The 27,798-nt window shown below is 35.3% G+C and overlaps 1 protein-coding gene across 2 annotated transcripts in view; it reads left to right on the top strand.

Moving 5' to 3' along the window:
• The window catches only part of ASCC3 (activating signal cointegrator 1 complex subunit 3), a 338,650-nt gene that overhangs the window by 288,168 nt on the left and 22,684 nt on the right, over positions 1 to 27,798 (top strand). For both annotated transcript variants that reach the window (XM_047732576.1, XM_047732575.1), the window contains exon 37: positions 23,899 to 24,123. In XM_047732576.1, coding sequence (XP_047588532.1) covers positions 23,899 to 24,123 — 225 coding nt within the window. The remainder of the gene's footprint in view (positions 1 to 23,898; positions 24,124 to 27,798) is intronic.

Genomic DNA, 27,798 nt, shown 5'->3' with positions numbered 1-27,798 from the left:
TTTTTATATTCAACAAAATTTAAACTTCTATCTCTTATTTGCTAACTTTAAAGACTGTATCAAGTTAATCTTGTGATGATTTTTTGAGGGAACACAATTTTTCTAATATAATTATATATAACAAGGTATAACACTTTTTACTTTGGGCCTAACTTTCAGTGCATAAATATTAAGAAAATAACTTTTCCTGAAATACACTTGAGGACACAAATTTTTATAATGACCTATCTCAGTACTTGGATATTTAAAACATTTGCTTCTGAGCACTTAATAGTGTCATCATTCTTATTTTTTTCTTGTTCCATTGTTCATCAGTCTAACTCTGCCAGATTCTCTTTTGCTGATGGATTTGCATGTTATTCAAGCATCACTTTCATTGATTGTTGAATTAATGCATCTTTTCTAAGATGTTTAGTTTCACCTTGCAATCATTTTTCTATTGTTTTACATTGTATTGTTTAATTTTGCGCGGTTAGTTAGACTGACATGTTGTTGACTAATGACAAGGGATCTGTCTTCCTTGACTTAGGATAGTTTACATCCTGGTAAGCCCATTGTAAGTTGAAAATATCCTAAATAAACAATGCATTTAATACACCTACCCTATAGCTTTTTTCATATCATATCGTATTTCATATTTCATATCATAGCTTTTTTCAATATCATAGCTTAGACAGCCTAGCCTATCTTAATCATGCTCAAAACACTTATGTTAGCCTACAGTTGGGCAAAATCATCTAACACAAAGCCCATTTTATAATAAAGTATTAAATATCTCATGTAATTCATTGAATACTATATTAAAAGTGAAAGCCAGAATAGTTGTATGGGCACAGAAAGGTTCTTCATGTACCATTTGTTTACCGTCATGATCTCATGGCTAACTGAATCATCTTCTCAATGTACATCTGTCCTAGGCCTGAATAGTAAGCCCTTTCCATTATTAAGTGATCTGCTTCATCTCCCCAGAAATAGTTCAAACTTCAGATGGTAGGCAGCACCCATTTTCTTTTTTCTCTCTCAATTTTTATTTAAACTTTAGTTAGTTAACATACAGTGAAACACTGGCTTCAGGAGTAGAATTCAGTGATTTATCACTTACGTACAATACCCAGTGCTCATCACAATTGCCCTCTTTAATGCCCATCACCCATCTAGCCATCCACCCCCACCTGCTTCCATCAACCCTCAGTTTATTCTCTATCATTAAGAGTCTTTTGTGATTTATTTTCCTCCCTTTTTTTCCTTTCCCATATGTTCATCTGTTTTGCTTCTTACATTCCACATATAAGTGAAATCATATGATATTGGCCTTTCTCTGACTGACTTATTTCACTTAGCATGATATACTTTAGCTCTATCCATGTCGTTACAGATGGCAAGATTTCATTCTTTTTGATGGCTGAGTAATAGTCCATTACACACACACATGCACACATATATACATGCATACATACATACTACATCTTATTTATCCATTCACCAGTCAAGGGACATTTGAGTTCTCTCCATAGTTTGGCTATTGTTGATAATACTGCTATAAACATTGGGGTGCATGTACCCCTTTGAATCTGTATTTTTGTACCTTTAGATAAATACCAAAGGTATTTGGATCATAAGGTAGTTCTATTTTTAACTTTTTGAGGAACCTCCATAGTGTTTTCTGGAGTGGCTGCACCAGTTTGCTTTCCCACCAGCAATGCAGGAAGGTTCCCTTTTCTCTGTACCCTCGCCAATACCTGTTGTTTCCTGTGTTGTTAATTTTAGCCATCTGACAAGTGTCAGAATGGTATCTCATCCTGGTTTTGATTTGTACTTCCCTGATGTTAAGTGATGTTGAGTATCTTTTCATGTATCTGTTATCATGTATCTGGATGTCTTCTTTGGTAAAGTGTCTATTCATATCTTCTGTCCATTTCTTAACTGGATTATTTGTTCTTGGAGTGTTAAGTTTGATAAGTTCTTTTTTTTTTTTAAGTAGGCCTTACGCCCAATATAGAGCGCACCACAGAGCTTGAACTCACGAACCTGAGATCAAGACCTGAGCTGAGATCAAAAGTTGGATGTTTAACCAACTGAGCCACCCAGGCACCCTTTAATAAGTTCTTTATAGATTTTGCATACTAACCCTTTATCACATAAGTCATTTGCACATATCTTCTCCCATTCTGTAGGCTGCCTTTTAGTTTTGGTGATTGTTTCTTTTGCTGTACAGAAGCTTTTTATCCTGATGAAGTCTCAGTAGTTCATGTTTGCTTTTGTTTCCCTTCCCTCTCGTGACATCTCTAATAAGAAGTTACTACAATTGAGGGGCACCTGGGTTGCAGGTTAAGCCCCTGCCTTTGGCTCAGGTCATGATCTCAGGGTCCTGGGATCCAGCTCCACATCAGGCTCTCTGCTCAGTAGGGAGCCTGCTTCCCCCTCTCTTTCTCTGCCTGCTGCTCTGCCTACTTGTAATCTCTGTATGTGTGTGTGTGTCAAATAATTAAATAAAATAAAATTTTTAAAAAGGAAGAAGAAGTTGCTACAGCTGAGATCAGAGAGGGTGCTGCCTATGGTCTCCTCTAGGATTTTGATGGTTTCCTGTCTCACATTAAGGTCTTTCATTTTAAATTTATTTTCATGTGTGGCGTAAAAAAGTGGTCCAGTTTCATTGTTCTGCATGTTGCTATCCAGTTTTCCCAACACCATTTGTTAAAGAGACTGTCTTTTCCATTGAATATTCTTTCTGCTTTGTCAAAGAGTAGTTGACTATATAAGTGGCATTCATTTTCATTCAAAAAAATTTTTTAAATGCCTGCAATCTACCAGGTACTGTGCCATATGTATGTATCTTATTTCATTTTCTTCTCAAAATACAACAGAACTCTTTGGAGTAGGTTTTATCCTGTTTTGTAGAGAAATCTGAAGATTTCAAACTTTAAGAAAGTCTACAAGAATAAGTGGTAGAAGCAGGATTCATCCCAATTCTAATTCCAAAATTGGAGTACTTTTAAGTACACCTTATTGTCTCTGTAAGCAAAATAGGAGGAAATACTGAATAACCCAACTCTTTTTTCAAAAATGACATCTTTTAGGTATGTGGTTTATATTTTGGTTTATTGTAGTAGAGAAGACCAGATAGCAGTCTGAGGTGCAGCAGACCCTCTCCACAAGGAAACCCATTTAACTGCCAGAGTGTTACTCTCTTTTTGCAAAATCCAAAAGTTCTCCTAAGGGCATACAGCAAATGGAGAAGCACCTATTCACGAAAATCTACTAAATCTCAAAAAAGAGTGAAAGGCTGTGGATTTGAACTGTTCATGTCCCTGCCGCAGTACAAAATATGACAGAAGCTTTGTTGAAGGCATTTGCAGTCAAAAATATGGAACTACCTCTCCATCATAGGCTATATTCTCATCCCAAAATGGACTGACTACTGGCATCTCTCAGCTTCTCCCCATCCCCCAAATTTGTATTGCAGAAACTCTTTTCCAAGCAGTTTTGGCCAAGAGGGACCAGTTTTGGCCAAGAGGGACCAGTTTTTTTCTCCCACCCAGCCTCCAATTATAGGGTAGAGCTATACTTCAGATATGACAAACTAAGAAGAAGAGGCTGATCTCCCCTGTCCAGTTCATATATAGGTTAGAGATTCCAGGCTGAGAGACCCAAACTGAGAAGACCAGGGACCTATTATCATTTCCCAGAACCCCATTCATAGAGCACAGATGTCAATCTGGAAGAAGTGGGTCACAAACCCCACCCACAAGTTTTCTCTCTGTTGTAGCACATAAGTTCTGCCTAGGAAACAAGGCAGACCTTACAAAGAAAGAATTCCATAGCTCTGGTTAAGGGGACTCACTTTCTTTGGAACAAGGTATAAGGAAGTTCATGCTTAAGAACATTAATATAACAAACTTGTATAAGTTATTATTGCTCTTCTTTATTCTGTTAACTTCTACAACAAAATGAAATTAATGTAAAATAATAGTTACAATATTGTTTTTAGTTTGTAACCTATATAGATATAATATGTATAAGAATAATAACAATAAAAAGAGAGAAGGAGTAAATAGTGCTATATAGGAATAATGTCTCTGTATCTCATTGAAATTTAGTGCAAATCTGGAACAAATTCTAATAAGTTAAGATGCATATTTTAAACCCTAGAGCAACTACTAAGAAAATAAAAAATAAGAAAGTATACAAAATCATTAAAAGAATTAAAATGTTACATTAGAAAATACTTACCTAATGTAAAAGAAGGCAATAAAAGAGAAACAAGAAAAACATGAGTTACAAAAAAAAGAAAGATGACAGATGTAATCCAACCATGTCAATAATAATATTAAATATGAATGGAGTAAATAATAGAATCAAAAAACAGAGATTGTCAAACTGGACAACATAACAAGACTCAACTACACACTATCTACTAGAGACATACTTTATCATTAAAAATACAAATAGATTAGGCCTCCTGGGTGGCTCAGTCAGTTAAACAGCTGCCTTCAACTCAGGTCATGATCCCAGGGGCCTGGGCTTGAGTCGCACATCAGGCTCCCTGCTCAGCGGGGAGCCTGCTTCTCCCTGTCTGCCCTGCCTGCCACTCCCCTTGCTTGTGCTCTCTCTCACTCTCTGACAAATAAATAAAATATTTTTAAAAAATAAAAATATGAGCTAATAATACATTATATGTTTATAAAAAATTTTAAAAATTAAAAAAATAATAAAAATAGGTTAAAAGTAGGATGGAAAAAGATATACCATGCAAACAATAACCATAAAAGAGCTGGACTATAATACACTAAGGTTAATGGTTATACTAGTATCGGACAAAAAGACTTTAAAACAAAAAAATTCAGTAGAGATGAAGGGGAGCATTTTATAATAATCAGCTTTATTATTATAACTTCTTATAATAATTTGACAACAAAAGAGGCAGTTCAGAACTTGTAAATTCATTCTGTGAGGCCAGTATTACCAAAACCAAAGGCACTACAAAAAAAGAAAACTAGAAGCCAATATCTCTGATAAACATAGATGCAAAAATTCACAACAAAATATTAGTAAACTTAATCTAACAATATATTTTAAAAATCATTTACCACAATCAAGCGAGATTTATTCCTGGGATGCAAGGGAGGTTCATTATTTGTTAATCAGTCAATGCAATACATCACATTAACGAAAGAAACAATAAAAATCATATCATGTCAATAAATGCAGGAAAAAGCATTTGACAAAGTACAACATTCATGATAAAAACTCTCAATAAAGTTGGTTTAGAGGGAACATACTTAACATAATAAAAGCCAGATACAAAAAAACCCATATACTACTAAGCTGTAGTAATTAAAACAGCATGGTGCTGGCATAAAAGTAGACACACAGATAAATGGAACAGAGTAGAGAACCCAGAAATAAGCCAATGCTTCCATGATCAATCTACAACAAAGGAGGCAAGAATATGCAGTGGAGAGAAGTCTCTTCAACAAATGATGCTGGGAAAACTGGACCACTTCCTTATACCATACACACAAATATACTCAAAATGGATTAAAGACCTAAATGTGAGACCTAAAACCATAAAATTCCTAGAAGAAATCATACACAGTAATTTCTTTGATATTGGCCATGGAAACATTTTTTTAGTTAGGTCTCCTCAGGCAAGGGATAAAGCAAAAATAAATTGTTGGGACCACACCAAGATAAAAAGCTTTTGCACACTGAAGGAAACTATCAAGAAAATGACAAGGCAACCAACTGAATGGGCAAAGATATTTTTAATGTTATATCTGATAAGGAGTTAATATCCAAAATATATAAAGAGCTTACAACTCAACCTAAAAAGCAAATAATCCAATTTTAAAATGGGCAGAGGACCTGAATAAACATTTTTCCAAAGAAGACAAACAAATGGCCAACAGAAACATGAAAAAAGCTCAACATTACTAAACATCAGAGAAATGCAAATCAAAACCACAAGGAGGTATCACCTTACACTTGTCAGAAAAGCTAGAATCAAAAAGACAAATAACAAGTGTTAGCCAGGACACAGACAAAAAAGAAACCTCATGCACTGTTGATGGGAGTGCAAACTGGTGAAGCCATTGTGGAAAATAGAACAGACATTCCTTAAAAAATTAAAAATAGAATTACCATGTGATACAATAATTCCAGTACTGGGTATTTACCCAAAGAAAACAGAAACACTAATTTGAAAATATATATGCACCCCTACATTTTATCGCAGCATTCTTTACAATACCAAAGGTATGGAAGCAGCCCAATTGTCCATTGATAGATGAATGGATAAAGGAGATGTGGTGTGTATATATATGTATGTATATATTCCATTGTGCATATATATGTGTGTATACATGTGTGCATGCACACGCACAATGGAATATTAATCAGCCACAAAAACAATATGAGATCTTGCCGTTGGCAGCAACATGGATGGACCAAGACAGTATAATGTTACATGAAATAAGTCAGACAGAAAGACAAATACTATTTGACTTTACTCATGTGGAATTTAAGAAACAAAATGAACAAATAAAAAACAGACTCTTAAATACAAAGAACGAACTAGTGTTTGCTAGAGGGGTGATTGGTGGGTGATGGGTGAAATAGATAAAAGGGATTAAGGGTACACTTATCATGAAGAGCACTGAATAATGTATAGAATTATTGACTCATTGTACACCTGCAACCAATATAACACTGGTAATTCTACTTCAATAAAGAGTCAATTCATCAGGAACATGTAAAAATTATAAACATGCTTAAAATCAATGTCTCAAAAGCTGGCAGAATTAAAGAGAGAAATAGAGCATAGGTATTCAACACTCATAAGTGGAGACTTCAAATTTGCACTTTTAATAATGGTAGAACAGCTAGACAGAAAATTAACAAGGATAAGGGATACATGAACAGCACTATAGACCAACTAAACCTAATAGACATCTATAGACGACTATTCCACTCAACAATAGCAAGATACATATTCTTCTCTGGTGCACTTGAACATTCTCCTAAATAGACCATATAATGGTCCTTAAAACAAACCTCAGTAAATTTAAAACAACTGAAATCATTAAACATATGTTCTTTAACCACAATGGAATGAAAGTATAAATAACAAAAGGAAATTTATGAGATTTACAAATGTAGAAAGTAAACAACACACTTCTAGATAACCAGTGGGTCAAAGAAGAAATCACAGCAAAAATTAGAAAATGCATTCAAATGAATGAAAAGAAAAACACACTATACCAATATTTATGGGATGCAGCAAAAGCAGTTCTTAGAAATTCATAATTCTTAATACCTATATTAAAGAAAATCTCAAATCAGTAACCTAACTTTCCACTTTAAAAAGATAGAGAAAAGCAAGCAGAAGGAAATATAGAATAAAGATTAGCATTAAAATGAAAAAGGGAATGTAAAAATAGTAGAGAAAATCAATAAAACCAAACCTGGCTCTTTGCAAAGATTAACAAAATTGACAAATCTTTAGCTAAACTAGTAAAGAAAAAGAGGATATTCAAGTCACTGAAATCACTACTGGTGACCAAAAATGTATAAGGGAATACTAGAAATAACCACATGCCAAAAAATTATATAATATAATGAAATGGACAGATTCCAAAAAAGACACCAAATTATCAAAATTGAACCAAGAAGGAACACACATACATACACACCCCTATAACAAGGAAAGAATTTGAATTAGTAATTTTAAAACTTCCCGCTAAGAAAAGCCCAGGCTCAGATGTCTTTAGTGAATTCTACCAAATGTTCTAAGACTTATTACCAATGTTATACTATTTCTTTCAAAAATATAAGAGCAAGAACACCTCCCAACTCATTCTATAAGGTCAGTATTACCCTGACACCAAAATCAGATGAGGACATCACAAGAAAACTACAGACTAATGTTCCTTGTGAATATAAATGCAAAAATTCCTCAACAAAATGCAAACCAAATCTAGCAGCAAGTAAGAGGATTATACACCATGTCCAAGTGGAATCTATCCTGGGAATGCAAGGTTGATTTAACATCCAAAAGGCAATTAATGTAATTCACATATCAATAAAATAAAGGCCAAGAACTGCATGATCTTCTTAATGGACACAGGAAAATATTTGTCAAAATCCAACACCCTCTCATGATGAAAACACTCCACAGAATAAGAAGAAAAGAGAACTTCCTCAATCTGACAAAGGGCATTCACAAAAAAATCCATAGCTAACATCATGCTAAATAATGAAAAACTGTATACTTTCTCTCCATGATCAGAAACAAGGCAAAAATGTCCATACTGCACTCAAACTAGGACAACTATAGAAGAAAAAATATTAAACACATCCAATTTGGGGAAAAAAGCAAAACTATTTCTAATTGCAGATGACATGACTATGTATGTAGAAGAGCCTAAGAATTCACCAAAATACTAGTAGAGTTAGTAAGTTTGGCAAGGTTTCAGGATACAGGATCAATATGCAAAAATCATTTGTATTGTTATACACTAGAAATGAACAATATGGAGTAAATTCAAACAGGAAGTGCAAGATTTGTACACTAAAAACTGTAAAATGCTGTTGAAGGAAATTAAAGATCTAAATAAATGAAGAGATTTCTCATGTTTGTGAATTGGAAGACTTACTGCTAGATGGCAATACTTTCCATATCCATCTACAGATTCAACACAATCCCAGAAGCCCAGCTGACTTTTTGGCAGAAACTGAGATGCTCATACTGTAATTCATATGATAATGCAGGTGACCCATAAGAGCCATAACAATCTTGAAAAAGAAGCAAAGTTGGAGGACTCACAATTCTTGACTTAAAAACTTACTACAAAGTGAGTATAATCAGAATAATGTGGTCGTGACCACTTATAGACAGATAGATGGATGAAATCGAACTGAAAGTCAGGAAATAAACCTTTATATGTATGGTCAATTAATATGAGGGTGCCAGGACAGTAAAATAGAGAAAAAACAATCTTTTCAATAAATGCTACCGAGATAATTGGATATGTACATATAAAAGAATAAAGTTGGACTCCTTCCTCACACCATACACAAAAATTAACTCTAAGTTGATCAGAAACCTAAATGTAAAAGCTAAAATTGTAATACTCTTAGAATAAAACATAGGTGTAAATTTTACCCACGTTGGGTTATGTGATAGCATTTGTTCCTGGAAGTGTAAGCAACAAAATTTGTGAACAAATTGGACTTTATCAATAAAGCTCTTGTGCTGCAAATGATACCATCAAGAAAGTGAAAAAATAACCTATTGAATGAAAGATGATATTTGCAAATCATATATCTGATAAGGACTCAATTCCAGAATATATAAATAACTTTTTATCTCAATATTCGGTGACTCCATTAAAAAATGGGCAAATGATCTGAATAGACATTTCACCAAAGAAGATGTACAAATGGCCAATAAGCACATAAAAACATTCTTGCCATCATTAGTTTTTAGGGAAATACAAATCAAAACCACTTCATACCCACGAGGGTGGTTATAATCAAAAGGACAGACCATAGCAAATGTTGGTGAAGGTATGGAGAATTTGGAACACTCATACATTGCTAGTGAAAATGTAAAATGGTGTGACCACTTTAGGAAAAAAGTTTGGCTGTTCCTCAAAATGTCAAGTAGAATTACCATGTGACACACCAGTTTCACTCCTATGTATATGCCCAAAACACTGAAAAACTTAAGACAAAAACCTGTACACAGATGTTCCTAGCAGCATTATTCATAATAGCCAAAAAGTGGAAATGAGTAAACGTCCATTAACCAATGAATAGATAAACAAAAGGTGATAAATCCACAGAATACTCACTGGTCACCCTCCCACCACCACCACCACCGTTGCTTTTTTTGTGTAGAATTTTCTCAGTAGTTTTCGTGATATTGTTTCTTGTAAACTTTAAAATAACTTTTTCAGCTTAAAAAAAAATGCACTCCTGGGGCGCCTGGGTGGCTCAGTGGGTTAAGCCACTGCCTTCGGCTCAGGTCATGATCTCAGGGTCCTGGGATCGAGTCCCGCATCGGGCTCTCTGCTCAGCAAGAAGCCTGCTTCCCTCTCTCTCTCTGCCTGCCTCTCTGTCTACTTGTGATCTCTCTCTGTCAAATAAATAAATAAAATCTTTAAAAAAAAAAAAAGATGCACTCCTGTACATGTATAGGTTAACCCATAGTCTGGGGAGAATAAACCTCTTTATTGGGTTTTACCATCCTTCTCAAATTACCATCTTACTTCCTTTCTCCCAGTCACTGACAAAATAAAAAAGTGAGATCTCAACCTGCTGTTTCCATTTCTTTCCCCTCCATTCATTCTTAACTCCCCATAATCTGGATTACTATTGTTTAGAATCTTTGGAGGTCCAAGAGGGCCTAATTACCCAGTGCTTTGATATCCTTGATGTCTTCATTTCTACAGCATTTGACATCATTTACTTCTTTTTAATAGTCTGTTTTTAAAAATGCATGTTCACATCTTATCCAGTGCTTTTTCTTAACGGTTTGACACTGGCTACTCTTCCTGTGCCTACCTCTGGTTGTTTTCCAGACTCCGTATGAGATAAAATTGCCCTCTTTAATGCCAACCATAAATTATTTGTATATCAAAATATACTGGTATCTTTAATATTTATTATGCGGTTTGAAAATTTTTAAAAACTACAGTGACAATATTTTCAGTATTTTCTCCTTTTAACCTATAATCACTGATAACAGAGTTACTATTTTAAAGAGTTTAATACCTTTATTTGAAGTATAATCAATATATAATAATCATTCAGATATACAACATAATAATTCGATATTTGTTTATATTGTGAAATGATCACCACAGTTAACTCTAGTTAACATCTGTCACCGTACGTAGTTACAAAATTTTTTCTTATGACAGACTTTTAAGGTCTACCTTTAACTTTCAAATAGACAATACGGTGTTACTAAGTATAGTCGCCATGCTAAATGTTACATCCCCACAACCAGCTCCTGTCTGGATTCTCATCACCCCATTCCTAAACAGTCTCCTAAGCGATCTTGCTACTTTAGTTTCTCTCTCTTCTGTAATTCACCCAACTCATCCCTCCAGTTTATCTCTTTTAAAGGAACATTTCTGCATTTAAAATCTAAACTTACATAAATAATAAAGTACTGTTTCCTTAACCTAGCTATCAAGGCCTTCGTTTTTACCAACACCATCCGTTAGACTTTTACAGATCCACCTCCCCCTTTCTCCTGATGAACCTTCTTACTCTCACCTTTCAACATGCTGGATATATACTCAACACCTTTGCTTATGATTCCCACTTGAAATGTGTCTAACATTCATCCATCCATCTTGGTTCAGCTCCCTCTTAAAATATTCCCTAATTCAGAATTAGTAGTTATTACTACTTTTTCTAAGTTCGTGACACAGCATTTGTTTCATTCATTTGTCCATCACTCCTGCATTATGATTATTTCTTGTATACTGGCCTATTTTGATATTTCATTTGTAGATTTGTTTAACTTTTTGTATATGTATTGCTTAACTCCTGGAAGAATATTCCATAGACATTAAATAGAACTGTTTTAGTATTTCCACCTTAGGTTATATATATGTATTTTTAGTGTTTTCATATGTTTGTTTTATGTTTGATATACTCTCATAGCCTATAGAAAAGCAAATTATAAAGGAAGTCACTCAAATAAATATATGAGGTTTTAAAGGCAGAAACAAGGTAATAAGAAAGTTTGTTTAGCTTTTAAAGATAGATTGCAAAGTGTGACATTTAACTAAACACAGTTATTACATTTTGCTACTAATCTCACTCTATTTTAGGATTCAAACAGGATAGCCTCAAGATTTTTATTTTTTAAGAGAAAAGTATCTAAACATTGTTAAGCTATTAGACATTTTTATTACATCCTCCAAAACTGAGGAATTTTTTTTCAAGTTTCATCAAAGAGCAATTTTTTAAGGACTTAGCTATAAATCCTGGGAAATAGAAGTTTCTGATGGAATTCTTACCACTGAAATTAATTTAAGTACAACAAAGTTACTGGTACCCACTATTGAAAGATCCCTTAAAATCTAGCTGTCAACGGGTTGTCATTTTTACAACGGAAGGAATAAGGTGTTGTTTCTTGTTCATATTTATTTTTGGCAAGTGATTCCATGCTTGCCTTAATTGGTTAAAGGCCAAACATAGTCCATAAGTTTCAGACCTTGATACAAATCAGACACATATACTCACATAAGCCCTGAAAGGAGACATACATTGATCGATGAGTATTAACAATTATATCTATCAGTATTTACATTTTTGCTACCTACATAGAATAAAATTATTTGATACTTTATCTGAGTGAACCAAATCGTGTACATGCTGGATATTTTATTATTGCTTAATTAACTAGAAATTAATTTTATCATTTTCCAATAACTTTTATAACCAAGGGCTTTTTTTTACCTTTTTCTTTAACAAAGAATGTTTTTAAGTTCATTCCTAGTATACATTTTACTGAATTTTGAGGTCATTATAAATTCCAGATAAGTCTAGCTTATAGCAGTCTTTTAATTTAGAGATTTATTTAATGTAGTAGTAAATGATTTATTCAGTTTGAATAATTTTAATAAAAGTACAGATCACAAGTATTAAAAACTAATTATATATATTTGATTTTCAAAAACAAGCTATGTCACACATAGTTTTTTAGAGTATTAATGATTGAAGAATAGGTAATCTGATGTAATAAAGATAAAAATATGAGGCATGTGGGGCACCTGGGTGGCTCAGCGGGTTAAGCCTCTGCCTTCGGCTCAGGTCATGATCTCAGGGTCCTGGGATCGAGCCCCGCGTCGGGCTCTCTGCTCGGCAGGGAGCCTGCTTCTCCCTCTCTCTCTGCCTGCCTCTCTGCCTTCTTGTGATCTCTGTCTCTCTGTCAGATAGATAAATAAAATCTTTAAAAAATATATATATATGAGGCATGTTTTCTTATCCCTTAATATATCTGGGCCCGGCTGAATAAGTGCCAGATAATTTTTCAAATATTGTTATAAAATGTATAATATACAATTAATTAATATTTCAGAAGGGCCCAGAAATTAAACTGGGTTCCTATGAGGGAAATTTACTGAAATGCTTTTCCTACAGCTTCAGTGGCCAAAAGACAGCACTGGAATGTGAGAAACTAATTTTGGTTTGTTTTAACGCCTCAGAATGTTACAAATTAATCAAGTGCTACTTAAAGTCTAGAACTCATTAACTTTATAAGTTTTACTGTTCCCATGACAGAGATTAAGTTACAGCATAAAGCTTCTTTAGTCTCTCACATTGATCAGGTTGCCATCCCCGCTTATCTGCTAGTTAGTGGATTCAGTGTAGGCAGCGATGTGTGCAATGACATAAAAGTACTAGTTAAGTCTTACAAACACTTGGTACAAGCCAAACATGAACCCATTCTGGGTGTTTCTTACCTCTGCAATTTGCTTAAGTATAGCAAATATATCTATCTGTAAACACACACCCACACAAACAATATCCACTTACACGCTCACTAAAGAAAAAGCCGAAGTAGATTGTAATATGCTTCTTATTTTAACAAATCTAAAACATAAGCTGTACAGCCAATGTACTTAAGAGCCACAAGGATATGTAAGACTTACATATTGAATTAAACTACCAGAACCCTAACTAAACCCAGGTGCCGGCCAATCACTGAAAGACATTTCTCAGCAGCATAGTTCTTAGAAGAACAAGCAAAGTAGTTAGGGATACGATGGTGTGAACAAACCATTATGTAAGAGTATATATCCTCAGTAAACTTAAACGAGTACAAATATATAAGCAAAATGTGGTAGCTTTACATACTTTTTTTTAAAATTTTTTACTTTACGTGGAGTAGGTGAGTTTATGGCATTTGTAGAACAGATTGAGATTCGTGGTGACAAGGCAAACAAAATAAAAACGATTGAGTGAACAGCAGGGCCCATTTGATGTGATTATGAAAGATGTTTCTTTATTCTGTTTTTTTCTTTTGCAATCTAAAAACAGTAGCAGGGGGTTGCAAGCAGAGTTCATCATAGGTTGTCAATCACTGTCATTTAACATTTGCAGGGGAAGACGTCTTTATACAAGGACAGCTGGGCAAATCAGAGACATAGATTTGCAGTTAGGAGCCTGTCCAGCCTCCACTAAATAAACAAGGACAGGGCAGACAGACCAGCCTCTCACATAAAAATATAATGGACTCCACTGACCTCGCTGCCCTCCATTCAGCTTCAATCCCAGTTGCATCAAAGCTTCACTGCCCACTTTCAATTTCCTTTAATTACCTACATGATGTAGATAAGAAAATGAACCTCACTTGTAGTCAGTGATCACACACAGGAAATTAACTAGACAAGTTGTTTAAAATTAGAGAAGTAATTTGGAGGTAAATAGAGTGTCCTACTGAGGAAAAAGAGGCTAGAAAAGGGTTTTTTGTGTGCTTGTTTGTTTTTAAGCAGAGATTTTGATTATTTTACTAGCTCTCTCTGCTGATCCTGGGATTGCTGTTTTTCTAATCAATCTCAACTAAGTACGAAATCTCCTTTCTAAGTCTTCTGAAACATCTAAAATAAAATTCTTGAAGGAGCTAAGAGCCAAGTAAAGTGGTGAGACAAACATGCCACCACATTCTAAAGAGCTTAGAAAAATTGTGAACTGGAATTACAGGAATAAATGATCATGGTTTTTACAGGAGGGTCTGGCAGAGAAAATGAGGATTAAGTAGCAGTTGTCTTCAGTCAGTCTTCATTTCAGATTACTTGTCCAGTCCACAATCAAAACACACATGCACACAGAATTATATAACAAGAATATTCTTTATTTATTCTAACAAATTTGAAATCCATATTTTCATTTTATTCTTGGAATTCATAGCATTTCAGTTTTTTTAATTAACATATAATGTATTATTTGCCCCAGGGATACAGGTCTGTGAATCATCAGTCTGACATAATTCACAACACTCACCATAGCACATACTCCCCAATGTCCATCACCCAGCCACCCTAGCCCTACTTGAATTTTAATTCGAAAATACTGTAGGGTTTCAGAGTAATGTAACTGTAGTACTTCTTTGGAAAAGTTGCACCAGGTGTGTAATATATGTCATTCATTCCTTTTCCCTGTCTTTCCACAATATTTTGAGTTAGCTCACCAGGTACACTGAAAAGAGCATATTTCCTTATCACACACTGATGTGATTTTGTGAACATTTAATTAATATGGATTTAAAAGAAACCTAATTGGAGACTGGAGATTAAAGCCTGCAATATCAAATCTATGGTTCAAGAGGATACAATTCCTGAATATTTTATCTTTAATTTGACTGTCTCTTGTATTATGAGAACATTGTCTTTCAAAGAACCAGTGTTTTCTGTAACACAATTACATAAAAATTGTATGATTATTTGGATGAAATGAAGGTGCCACTACTAGTAGAGTATCAGTAAAAAAAAAAAAAATTGTTTCCTTGAATCATGTTTAAGAATCATGATATCTTTAAAAACGAGTTAATTAAATGTTATTTTAGTTAGTGAAGTATATTTACATAATTGTAAACAAAGATTTACAACTGAAAACTGCAGAACAGAACTCAAATAATTGGATCTTCAACTTCAGCTAACATCCTATGTGGTATCAGATGTGGGGATCATTATTATCATAACTCCTAACATTTATACCAAGACGTATAGTGTTTGAGTGTTTCATGAACACTATCACATGGAATCTTCCCACCAAATCCCAATTTAAGGTAAGGGATTTGGGTTTAGGAAGGTTTAGTTACTCTTGGAGGGTCACATAGCTTGTAAATGGCAGAGCTGAATATCCACCTGTTGTATCAGTTCCCAGATGCAGTGTTTTCTCTACCACCTCACACCATCCCATCCCACCCTCATGACCTACAACATTTCTAAGGGGATTGATTACTTACTACATTTTTCAGGTTCTCCTTTAATTCAAACACTGGAAGCAGGAAAAGAGAGTATCCTCAAAGGAAGTAATTACTTTTGATGAGATGTCAGCTAATTTTTGGATAATTTTTAACTACAGAAACTATTATTGGTTTGATACTTTATGAAGTATTTATAAATCAAATATCACCTCCTTTGAAGATCTCAAAAATATAGCATGTGTCAAGGTTTTTTAACTTTATTTTTTCAGTGTTCCAAGGTCATTGTTCATGCATCGCACCCAGTGCTCCATGCAATACGTGCCCTCCTTAATACATATCACCAGGCTTACCCACCTTCCCACCCCCCTCCTCTCCAAAACCCTCAGTTTGTTTCTCAGAGTCCACAGTCTCTCATGGTTTGTCCCCCCTCCAATTTCCCCCACTTCTCCTCTCCATCTCCCCATGTCCTCTGTGTTATTCCTTATGCTCCACAGATAAGTGAAACCATATGATAATTGACTCTCTGCTTGACTTATTTCACTCAGCATAATCTCCTCCAGTCCCGTCCGTGTTGATACAAAAGTTGGTTATTCATCTTTTCTAATGGAGGCATAATATTCCATTGTATATATGGACTATGTCTTCTTTATCCATTTGTCTGTTGAAGGGCATCTTGGCTCTTTCCACAGTTTGGCAACTGTGGCCTTTGCTGCTATGAACATTGGGGTACAGATGGCCCTTCTTTTCACTACATCTGTATCCTTGGGGTAAATACCCAATAGTGCAATTGCAGGGTCATAGGATAGCTCTATTTTTAATTTCTTAAGGAATCTCCACACTGTTTTCCAAAATGCACTAACTTGCATTCCCACCAACAGTGTAAGAGGGTTCCCCTTTCTCCACATCCTCTCCAACACTTGTTGTTTACTGTCTTGTTAATTTTGACCATTCTAACTGGTGGTATCTCAATGTGGTTTTGATTTTAATCTCCCTGATGGCTAATGATGATGAACATTTTTTCATGTGTCTGTTAGCCATTTTTATGTCTTCTTTGGAGAAGTGTCTGTTCATGTCTTCTGCCCATTTTTTGACGTGATTATCTGTTTTTTGAGTGTTGAGTTTGAGGAGTTCTTGGATCTTGGATATATCAGCCCAGTCTGTAGTGTTATTTGCGAATATCTTCTCCCATTCTGTGGGTTTTTTCTTTGTTTTGTTGACTGTTTCCTTTGCTGTGCAGAAGCTTTTGATCTTGATGAAGTCCCAAAAGTTCAGGGACTTCATCAAGATCAAAAGCATGTGTCAAATTTAATAATGAAAAATACACTGCTTATCAAAAGCATATATTAAATAATAAATTCTGTGCAAGCATTCTAGCTTGTGTTCTCCTCTAATAAGAGTCAGTGTCCCTTTTTGCAGTCCACAATTGAACGTTATCAGTCATACTTCTTTATCTAAAAAAACAGATTTTTTTTTTACTTTCTTTCAGTCTAGTCTTAAACTCCTCAAAGATACCTTACCTGCCCCACTATCATTTGAACCTCCTCTTCCTTATACTTGTCCAGTTATCATTTTACATTATCTGTGGTCAATTTTGATTAAGATCAGTCTCCCTCACTGGACTATAAAGCTTTGTGAAAGTAGGTGGTCATGCCCCTGGTTTTATTTACCATTGTATACCCAATTATAATGTATGCTGAATAAAAATTGGATAAACAAATGACTCAGCATATTAAGATCATGTCCATTGTGGCAACATATTATTTACTTTAGTAAAAATGAAAGTGTATAGTTTTTTGCAAAGAAATTAAAGAATACTGAGTTTAGAAAGATTGCTTCATACATTGAGAAAATGCAGCACCTGGGTGGCTCAGTCGGTTAAGCATCTCCCTTCAGCTGAGGTCATGATCACAGGGTCCTGGGATCAAGTCCAGCATGTGGCTCCTTGCTCAGTAGGGAGCCTGCTGCTCCCTCTCCTTCTGCTGTTTCCCTCACTTGTCTCTCCGGCCCCCTCTCTCTCTGCATCAAATAAATAAAATCTTTTAAACAAAATAGAAAAGGTATCCTTGAATTTTTTTCATAGGGTCACTGTCTTTGGGTAGTCTACAGTAAAGATCTGATGGTCCCCTTATTAGACTTAGAAAGATCTCTCTTCTGCACGACATTTTTTTCCAGCCTAAAATGTACTCAGCTGTTAGCAGACTCATGTGATACTGATACTGCTGGCAGGGAGCAAATTCACAATCCTACTGAAGCAGAGGATTAAAGCAATAAATCGGGTAATTCAAGCAGAATTGGCATGGTTTGGAGAACAGTGGAATCACGTCTTACATGGAGTTTAGATTCTAAAGAAAGCAAATATAACAAAAAACACTGGTGATCAAATTTACCTGAAAATGACCCCAAATGTACAATAAGCATGACTGTAAGTAGTCAGTCCTATCTAGATATACTCCTTCTCAGTGAGTTCAACTCCACTACTTTTTCCTTTAGCATTGGGGCAGATCATTGTTTCTTTAGTTTAGCACCAAATGAAGGAGTTGGTTTCATTAGAAGTCATGCTTTATGAAGGTGTGTATCATGTGCTTCTTCGGATGCTGGAACCACGGAATACAGAAAGATGTTCACACTTACAGAGGTATTTGAGGCTGGGAAATGCCCAGTTTATATTGTTATTAATTGGTCAGTCTCCCTCTGTCTGTCTCTCCCTCTTTCTCTCTCCCTCCCTACCTCTGTGTGTGTGCTGGGGGTTGGTGGGTAAAGTGTATAATCAAATTTGAATAAGATTGTACTGAGGGGAGTAGATTACTGAGATAATACTACAGTTAGTGCTTTTAGGCAAAATTCTTACTTTCCATGTAATTTTTCTTTAATTGAACTTTTCATATAGTTTGTAAGCCTAATCCTGTTTCTTACCTACCCAAAGCCTAGAAAGCGAATTCAGTTTGCAGTATTAAAGATTTTATTTATTTATTTGACAGACAGAGATCACAAGTAGGCAGAGAGGCAGGCAGAGAGAGAGAGAGAGAGAGAGAGAGGGAAGCAGGCTCCCCGCTGAGCAGAGAGCCCGACGCGGGGCTCGATCTCAGGACCCCGAGATCATGACCTGAGCCGAAGGCAGAGGCTTTAACCCACTGAGCCACCCAGGCGCCCCTCAGTTTGCAGTATTAAAATAGCTATTTGATTTTCTTCTGCTGGAAGATCAGAAGCTGTATTTAATGAACAGTAGAGAGAAATCTAAATATGAATAAAATGTTAGACCATGAAACGGGTTTAAAGCTTATTTCTCTTCCTCCACCTCCACCAACTATCCAGATTATCACCCTCTCTTTAAGTGTATTTTGCACGCTTGACAGAAAGCTCCAACTCACTGAGTGTTCCCAACTTCTCTGCTATTAATAGCATCATCATTCTCTTCATCCCTGAGGCTTAAACCTCAGACCCCTCCTTATCTGTTTTATAGATCTGCTCATACTATTTTCTCCGCAGGGAATGCAAGGAATCTCTCTCCCTCTGTCCTCTTCTACAAATTGTTCTAAGCCTAGAACGAACACTGTCTTTCTTGGGAAACTTTCCAGCACATCCAATTCACTCCAGTGCTCTTCCCTAAATAATTATATTTTATTCTACACTTAAAGTAATTATTTATATAAATTTTCCCCCAATATAATTTTAATCTCCTCGAAGGAAAAGGTCACATTTTAGATTTCTGAACCATCTTCGTTCTTACCTGCTGTTCATTTTTTCTTAAACATTTGACAAGTCTGGAATAGGTGGGTAGTCACTGATAGGGATTTGGATGGAGCTCAGATACTACGTTGAGATGGCTCAGCCATTACATGATGATGCTTCGGTCCTAAAATTCACCTGAAATCAAAAATAATATAACTGTCACGTACAACTGGTCCTTCTTTAGCAGATGACTTCAGAGAGAACAGACAGAAAAGAACTGAAATGACATATGAAAGGAAAACCAACATGACACATAGAAGCAAAAAATGATTAATTGCTAATATGGCAGCATACATATCTTTACACAAAGCAGTCAAAAAGGTGAAGATAGCATTTATTTTTTTTTTTTTTTTTTTTTTTTTTTTTTTTTTTTTAGATTTTATTTATTTGTCAGAGAGAGAGGGAGAGAGAGCAAGCACAGGCAGACAGAATGGCAGGCAGAGGCAGAGGGAGAAGCAGGCTCCCCGCCAAGCAAGGAGCCCGATGTGGGACTCGATCCCAGGAGGCTAGGATCATGACCTGAGCCGAAGGCAGCTGCTTAACCAACTGAGCCACCCAGGCGTCCCTGAAGATAGCATTTAAAATAGTGTAGAATAGCTGTAATATTTTTGACTAATGCAGAACAAAATGAGATGAAACGTAATTTTAAAATATTTATCTAGTTCAGTTAAACAGAATATTTCAGCTTTTCATTTAAAATATTTTTGGGGGCCACCTGGGTGGCTCAGTGGGTTAAAGCCTCTGCCTTCGGCTCGGGTCATGATCTCAGGGTCCTGGGATCGAGACCCACATCAGGCTCTCTGCTCTGCAGGGAGCCTGCTTCCTCTTCTCTCTCTCTCTGCCTGCCTCTCTGCCTACTTGTGATCTCTGTCTGTCAAATAAATAAATAAAATCTTTAAAAAGAATAAATAAAATATTTTTTCAGCGTACTATATCGAATCCATTGAAGTTATTTTAAGACCTATTTTTTTAGTCTCTTGAACTTGTGGTTTTCCTTCCCATGCTAGGGTTTTTGTGTATATACTGTTCCTAGAACACTTCATTTCTCTCTTCATCTAGTTAATATCTGCTGATCTCTGTATCTTATCTGCCTTTTTCTTCAGAAATCCTTTATGACCTTCCTAACTCAGTCAAATTCCTTGTCTAGAGTCTGTCATGCTTCTATATGTTTCTCCTTCATAACACCTGTCGCCTTATTAAATTTGCATTTATTTACATAATCGGTTGAGTAATGTATGTCTTTCTCATAAGGCAGATAATCAACAAATATTTGTTTAAATGAATTTATTCCATTTGGTTTTTTAAATAAGAATTTACCTATTAATATAGTCTGAATTTTCATCATAAAGATGTAATTATGTTTTGAGTAGTCTTGTAGTATACTCAACATACAGTAAAGGCACAGGTTTCTGAAACTGTAGGTCAAGCAAGGAAAGATGAAAACATATATAAGTATAGAATACTCTAATTGTTTCATATAATTGAATTCCAAATTATACAGTCTTCAGGGATTCCATCACACAGTTTTATTTCCTAGGCAGGAATTCTGTACCTAGCAAAAGCAAATCAAAAGTTATCGCATGGAGCACCTGGGTGGCTCAGTGGGTTAAAGCCTCTGCCTTCGGCTCAGGTCATGATCCCAGGGTCCTGGGATCAAGCCCCACATCGGGCTCTCTGCTAGGCAGGGAGCCTGCTTCCCTTCCTCTCTCTCTGCCTCTCTCTCTGCCTACTTGTGATCTTTCTCTCTCTCTCTGTCAAATAGATAAATAAAATCTTTAAAAAAAAAAAGTTATCACATTCCCCTCTGTGAGCTTTAACTCCCTTCCCTTCCACTCTGACCCCTACCTAAACAACCACCAATCTGCTTTTGGTTTGATTTCTTTCATCATAATTATTCTGAGATTCATCCATATTTTGGTAAGTATCAGTAGTTCATTCTTTTTATTGCTGAGTAAAATTCCATTGCATGGATCCATTGTATGGATGTATGGGTAAAATTTATCCCTTCATCTGTTGATGGACGTTTAAGTTTTTTCCTCTTTTTTTTGTTTGTTTGTTTTGCTATATAAGTAAAGCTGCTATGAACTACTGTGTACGATTTTTGTGTGGACATATGCTCTTTTTTCTCTTAGGTAAATCACTAGGAACATGGTAGTTATATGTTTAAATTTTAAGAAAATATGAAACTGTTTACCTAAGCAATTTAAACGTTTTAAATTCCTGCCAACTGTGTAGGAAAAGTTCCAATTTTTCTCCATTCTTGCTGGTACTTGATATGTTAGTCATTTAAATTTTGGCCATTCTAATTTTTATTTTCCTGATAACTAATAATATTGCATATAGATACAGACATAAATAGATACACAAAGTATCTATTAAAATCTTTCCTGTTTTTCACTGGGATGTTTGCATTCCCACTTTGAGTTTTGAGAGTTTATACATTCTGTATATAAGTCCTGTATTAGATCTATGCTTTGCAGATGTTTTCAGTCTATGGACTATGTTTTAATTTTCTTAAAGTCTTTTTTTTTTAAGAACAGATATTTTTAATTTGATGCTCAATTTATCATTTTTTTTAAAGATCATGCTTTAAGTTATCCTATCAAAGAAATATTTTCCTAACCCTAGGTAGCAGAATTGTCCTCCTGTTTTTCTTCTGGAAGTTTTATAGGTTTAGGTTTTATATTTAGGTCTATCATACATTTTGAGTGAACTTTTTAGATAAAGTATGAAGTAGAGATTGAACGGTTTCATTTGCTTTATTTTAGGGGGTTTTGTATGTAAATTCCCAATGATTCCACTACCATTTCTTGAAAAGACTACTCTTTCTCCACTGCTTTGCCTTTCACACTTTGTCAAAAATTTGTTGTCCATATAGGTATGTATTTATTTCTGGATCTATTCCATAGAACACTTTTTTTCTTTATTAGATAAGCTTTATAATTAAAGTCTTGAAATCAGGTCTTGTTAACTCCCATTTTGTTACTTTTCAGAGCTCTTAAAGTTATCCTAGGTCCTTTACATTTCCATATGATTTTTTTTTTGGACAGACAGAGATCACAAGTAGGCAGAGAGGCAGGCAGAGAGAAAGGGGGAAGCAGGCTCCCTGCTGAGGACCCTAGGATCATGACCTGAGCTGAAGGCAGAGGCTTTAACCCACTAAGCCACCCAAGCACCCCTCCATATGAATTTTAGAATCAATTATCTTATGATAAGAATCATTATTTTTCTTCTGTTAGCTATGACTCCCGATATTGGCCTGTGTCTCCAGTCTTGGGAGCAGCAGTTTGCCCCATGTCCTCTCTCCTTTTATGGCTCCAAAAAGAGTTGTTGAACTTTCAATTTGTTCAGCTTTTTACTTGTTGTTAGGATAGAATGGTGACTTCCAAGCTCCTTACATGGGGTACTGAAAACTTGATTTCAAAACATTTTATTTTAATCTAACTTATTACAATAAATTTTAAGTTAAGGATTCTTCTCTTCATCCTTTTCTTACCTCACCAATCCTATCCTCCACCTCCCTGCCTCAACCCTGCCATATTCCTTCCATTCATCCTATAGCTCTTAAATGTCATTGTTTCCAGGAAATTTTCCCTGACTCTCTAAAATAAGTACGTCCCCAAACTGAATGTCCCTTCAGCACTCTGTACTTACCATATAATAAGATTCGTCGTACTTTGTAGAACTTGTCTGTCCCTGAGGAACTCTCAGTTTCTGGTTCATTGCTGTGGTCCCAGTGTTAAACATATTGTATGATGCCCAGCAGGTCCTCTTATTTTTGTGGATTGTAAAAATAAGAAGAGCATTCATGCATTTCAGATATATTGTACATTACTAGCTTGTGCTTACATATTTTTTTCCATTTTATTTTATTGTATTTCTTTTCAGTGTTCCGGCATTCATTGTTTATGCACCACACCCAGTGCTCCATGCAATACGTGCCCTCCTTAATACCCACCACCAGGCTCACCCAACCCCCCACCCCCCTCTCCTCCAAAATCCTCAGCTTGTGCTTACATATTAATGATAGTATTGAATAAAGCAAAGTTCTAAGAGGGCATGATTAGTTACCTTATGGTTTTTCTAAACTACGTTTTAAATGTCAGTAGTTCAGCTAAGAAGTATGTTAATTATACCTTTGCTCCAACATTATTTTACATATATATATATGTGTGTGTGTGTGTGTGTGTGTGTGTGTGTGTTTGTGTGTTTTCCAGGATGCAGAAGAATACACAGATTTGCCTGTAAGACATAATGAAGATCATATGAATAGTGAACTGGCAAAATGTCTTCCCTTTGAATCAAATCCTCATTCATTTGATAGCCCTCACACCAAAGCACATCTCCTACTACAGGCACATCTCAGCAGAACCATGCTGCCCTGCCCAGACTATGACACGGACACCAAAACAGTATTGGACCAGGCGCTCAGAGTATGTCAGGTATGAAAGTCTAATAGCTATATTTTTTCCCATCGTTTTTGCTTTTCTCCCCCCTGTATTAGGATAAAATATAATTGCATTTAAAATATTTTATCACTGCATTGTTGAGAAAAATCTGATGAATCAAATCAAGAACTTTCAAAGGAAAAGGCAAATATAAATGCAGTAAGATTACAATTTCAGTTATCCATTAGGTGAAAATTGAAAATAAAAGTAAATGCCAGCTACTTTTCTAAGTACTGAGTGTATAGCAGTGAACAAGCAAAAGACTGCTCCGTCAAAAGAAACAAAATCTTGCTGGATGGAACTAGAGGGTATTATGCTGAGCAAAATAAGTCACTCAGAGAAAAACAGTTATCATACAATCTCTCTGATAGGAGGAATTTGGGAGGCAAGGCGGGGGTCATGGGGGTAGGGAGGGAAAAATGAAACAAGATGGGATCGGGATGAAGACAAACCATAAGAGAGTCTTAATCTCAGGAAACAAACTGAGGGTTGCTGGAGGGTGGGAGGGTAGGGATAGGGTGGCTGGGTTATGGATATGAGGGTGGGATATGTGCTATGGTGAGTGCTGTGAGATGTGTAAGACTGATGAATCACAGACCTGTACCCCTGGGACAAATAATACATTATTTGTCAAAAAAAAAAAAAAAAAAAAAAAAAGACTGCCTGCTGTTATGGGCTTTCACTTGAGATGGAAAAGACAATTAAAAATATAAGTCGGAGTGATAACTGTGTTGGGGTTTGTTTTTTTAAGTAATAAAGTATAATAAAGGAAATAGAAAGATGGAAAGTATTGTTCTGTACTACTTTAAATGTGTTCCAGGACTATCTTGCTTATAAGGTAACATTAAAGAAAGAATTGAAAGAAGAGAGTGAGCCCTAGGATTATCTGAGGGAGTATACTCCAAAAACTAGGGAAGCTAGTACCAAGTCTCTCATGTAGGAACTTACTTGGTGTCGTCGAAGAAAAATAAAGGAGACCATTGTAAAGAAGATGGACGGGGCACTAGAAATGAAGTAAAAAAGAAGTGGATGTGGAGATTATTTTCTCAGAGAAAATGGGGTCAGGTCACGGTAGGGAGTTTGTAAACCACTAAGGATTTTGGATTTTACTCTGAGACAGAAGCTGCTAGAGCAGTGATTCTGTTGGTTATATCTATGAATATTTACCATGTTAATTAAAACTGAAAAAGTCTCATATTTATTATGTTATTTAAAACTAATAATAACAGACCCATTATATGTTAACTGAAATAACATGATTTTTCAGGAAAAGTAACTATTTTCCAAGACAATAAAGAAAATTATTGAAAAGTATAGAATTATTTTACATTTTTGCAACTATCTTTAATATCTAGCTTATAGAAGTCAGCAAGATTCATATATCTCCTGCAATCAGTCTGTTACAGTATGATGTGTTATGAAAAAAAGTATGAAGTATATGAAAAAAAGCCAGCCTCACAAGGACATGTAGTTTGAAAAGGGAAGAGTATTTTTATAGCCTTTTCAGGTAATTTTGGATGTTCTTTTTTGACACTACATGGAAATGACATGCGGTTTTTCTTGAAGGTTAGTTGCAGTGTGGAATCTGAGACCCTATCTATGAAACTTTTCATACCTTGAATGCTTTAGGGCTAGGCATGAAGTGATGGTGGCTGGACCATGTTGATATGTGTGAAACTGGTTAGCATTGGCTGGTTTCCTGTATTTATTTATTTATTTACTTATTTATTTACAGAATTAACAGAATCTGCTAATGAATTGGAAAAGAGTTTTTAGGGAAAGTGAGGAGCAAGAGAAGTTTCCAGGGCTAGTCTCCTGAACAAATGGAGGGTTAGAGCTGCCATTTACTAAGAGATGATTGGGAGAGGAGCAGTGTTGGGGAAGTACTCCCAAGGGAGTGAGATAATGAGAGGTTTAATTTTTCTGCATTCTACCTTTATTTGACATTTGGGTAATGAAAAACAATTTTAAAATTTTCCCAAAAACTTAGGGTGTTTTTAAGGTAGAGAAAATAGGTCTGGGTATGTGGCAGTACATTATGGCATCATTTAAAAATTAAAGACTTGTCGCCCGGCTAGCTCAGTCGGTAGAGCATGAGACTCTTAAAAATTAAAGACTTGTAAAGAACCTAAGTATCTTCCCATTTATAGAATGCTGTAAAGTTTACAATTTCATTTGTAAATTTTGCATGTATGTAAAGCATCTATATCTATATGTATAAATATATCTAGAGAGAAGATGCTGAATAGTGTCTACCAAAAGGTGAACAGTAACCATCTCTCTAGCAGGATTGTGGGTGGTTTTTAATTTCTTGTTTATGATTTTCTAAAATGTTTAAATCTTTTAAAATTAGCTTCTAACATTTTTATTATCATAAAAATTAAATTATACCATTTAAAAGATAGGAATATTTCATAAAATAGAGTAAGTACAAACTTTCAGAAATTAAGGAGGTAAAGCTATACTAAACACAGATATTTTTTGACATCCTTTTGTAACCAGCACATGGTTTTCCTCTCTAGGAAGACATGGACACACATACCCCACAATTTCTTTGTCCTTTCAATTATGAGTGGACATTTGGGTGGCTTCCATGTCTTGCTGTTGTAAATAATGGTGCTATAAACATAGGGGTACATGTATCCTTTGAATTAGTGTTTTTGTATTCTTTGGGTAAATACTCAGTAGTGTGATTGCTGGATTATAGGGTAGTTCTATTTTTAACATTTTGAGGAACCTCCATACTGTTTTCCACAGGGGCTCCATCAGTTTGCATTCCCACGTCAGTGGTACAAGAGGGTTACTTTTTCTCCACAACTTCACCAACATCTGTTGTTCCTTGTGTTGTTGATTTTAGCCATTCTAAAGGTGTAAGGTGATATTGCATTGTAGTTTTTATTTGAATTTTCATGATGATAAGTGATGATGAGCATCTTTTTATGTGTTTCTTGGCCATTTCTATTTTATTTGAAAAAATGTCTCTTTGTGTCTTCTGCCCATTTTAATTGGATTATTTGTTTGGGGGGTATTGGTTTATAGAAGTTCTTTATATATTTTGGATACTAATCCTTTATCACATATGTCACTTGTAAATATCTTCTCTCATTCTGTAGATTGCCTTTTAGATTTATTATTTCCTTCACCTTACAGAAACTTTTTACTTTTATACAGTCCCAATAGTTTATTTTTGCTTTTGCTTTTTCTTTGCCTTGGGGAACCTATCTAGAAAAAAGTTACTATAGTCAATGTCAGAGAAGTTATTGGCTGTGCAGGAATTTTATGGTTTCAGGTTTTACATTTAGGTCTTTAATCCATTTTGAATTTATTTGTGTGTATGGTGTAAGAAAGTGGTCAAGTTTCATTCCTTTGCATATTGCTCTCAATGTTTTCCAGCACCGTTTGTTGAAGTTACTGTCTTTTGCCCATTGGAAAATATTTCCTGCTTTGTGGAAAAAAACACCATTGCATTTAGTAGTCATTTCTCCTTAGTCTCTTGACTTTCATGATCTTAGCCCTTTTCAAGAGTACTGACCAGTTATTTTATAGAACTGTCTCTCAATTTGGGTTTGCCTAATGTTTCTTCATAATTAGACTGAATATGTATATATAGTCACTGCAGTTACAGTACTCCACTGTAGTTACTTCTTTGCCTTTTCTTTTATAATTAAA

The sequence above is a fragment of the Lutra lutra genome, chromosome 6 (genome assembly GCF_902655055.1).
Source record: "Lutra lutra chromosome 6, mLutLut1.2, whole genome shotgun sequence".
NCBI lineage: Eukaryota > Metazoa > Chordata > Mammalia > Carnivora > Mustelidae > Lutra > Lutra lutra.
Note: the sequence above shows the minus strand (reverse complement) of the source record. Positions and strands in the feature narration are given on the sequence as shown.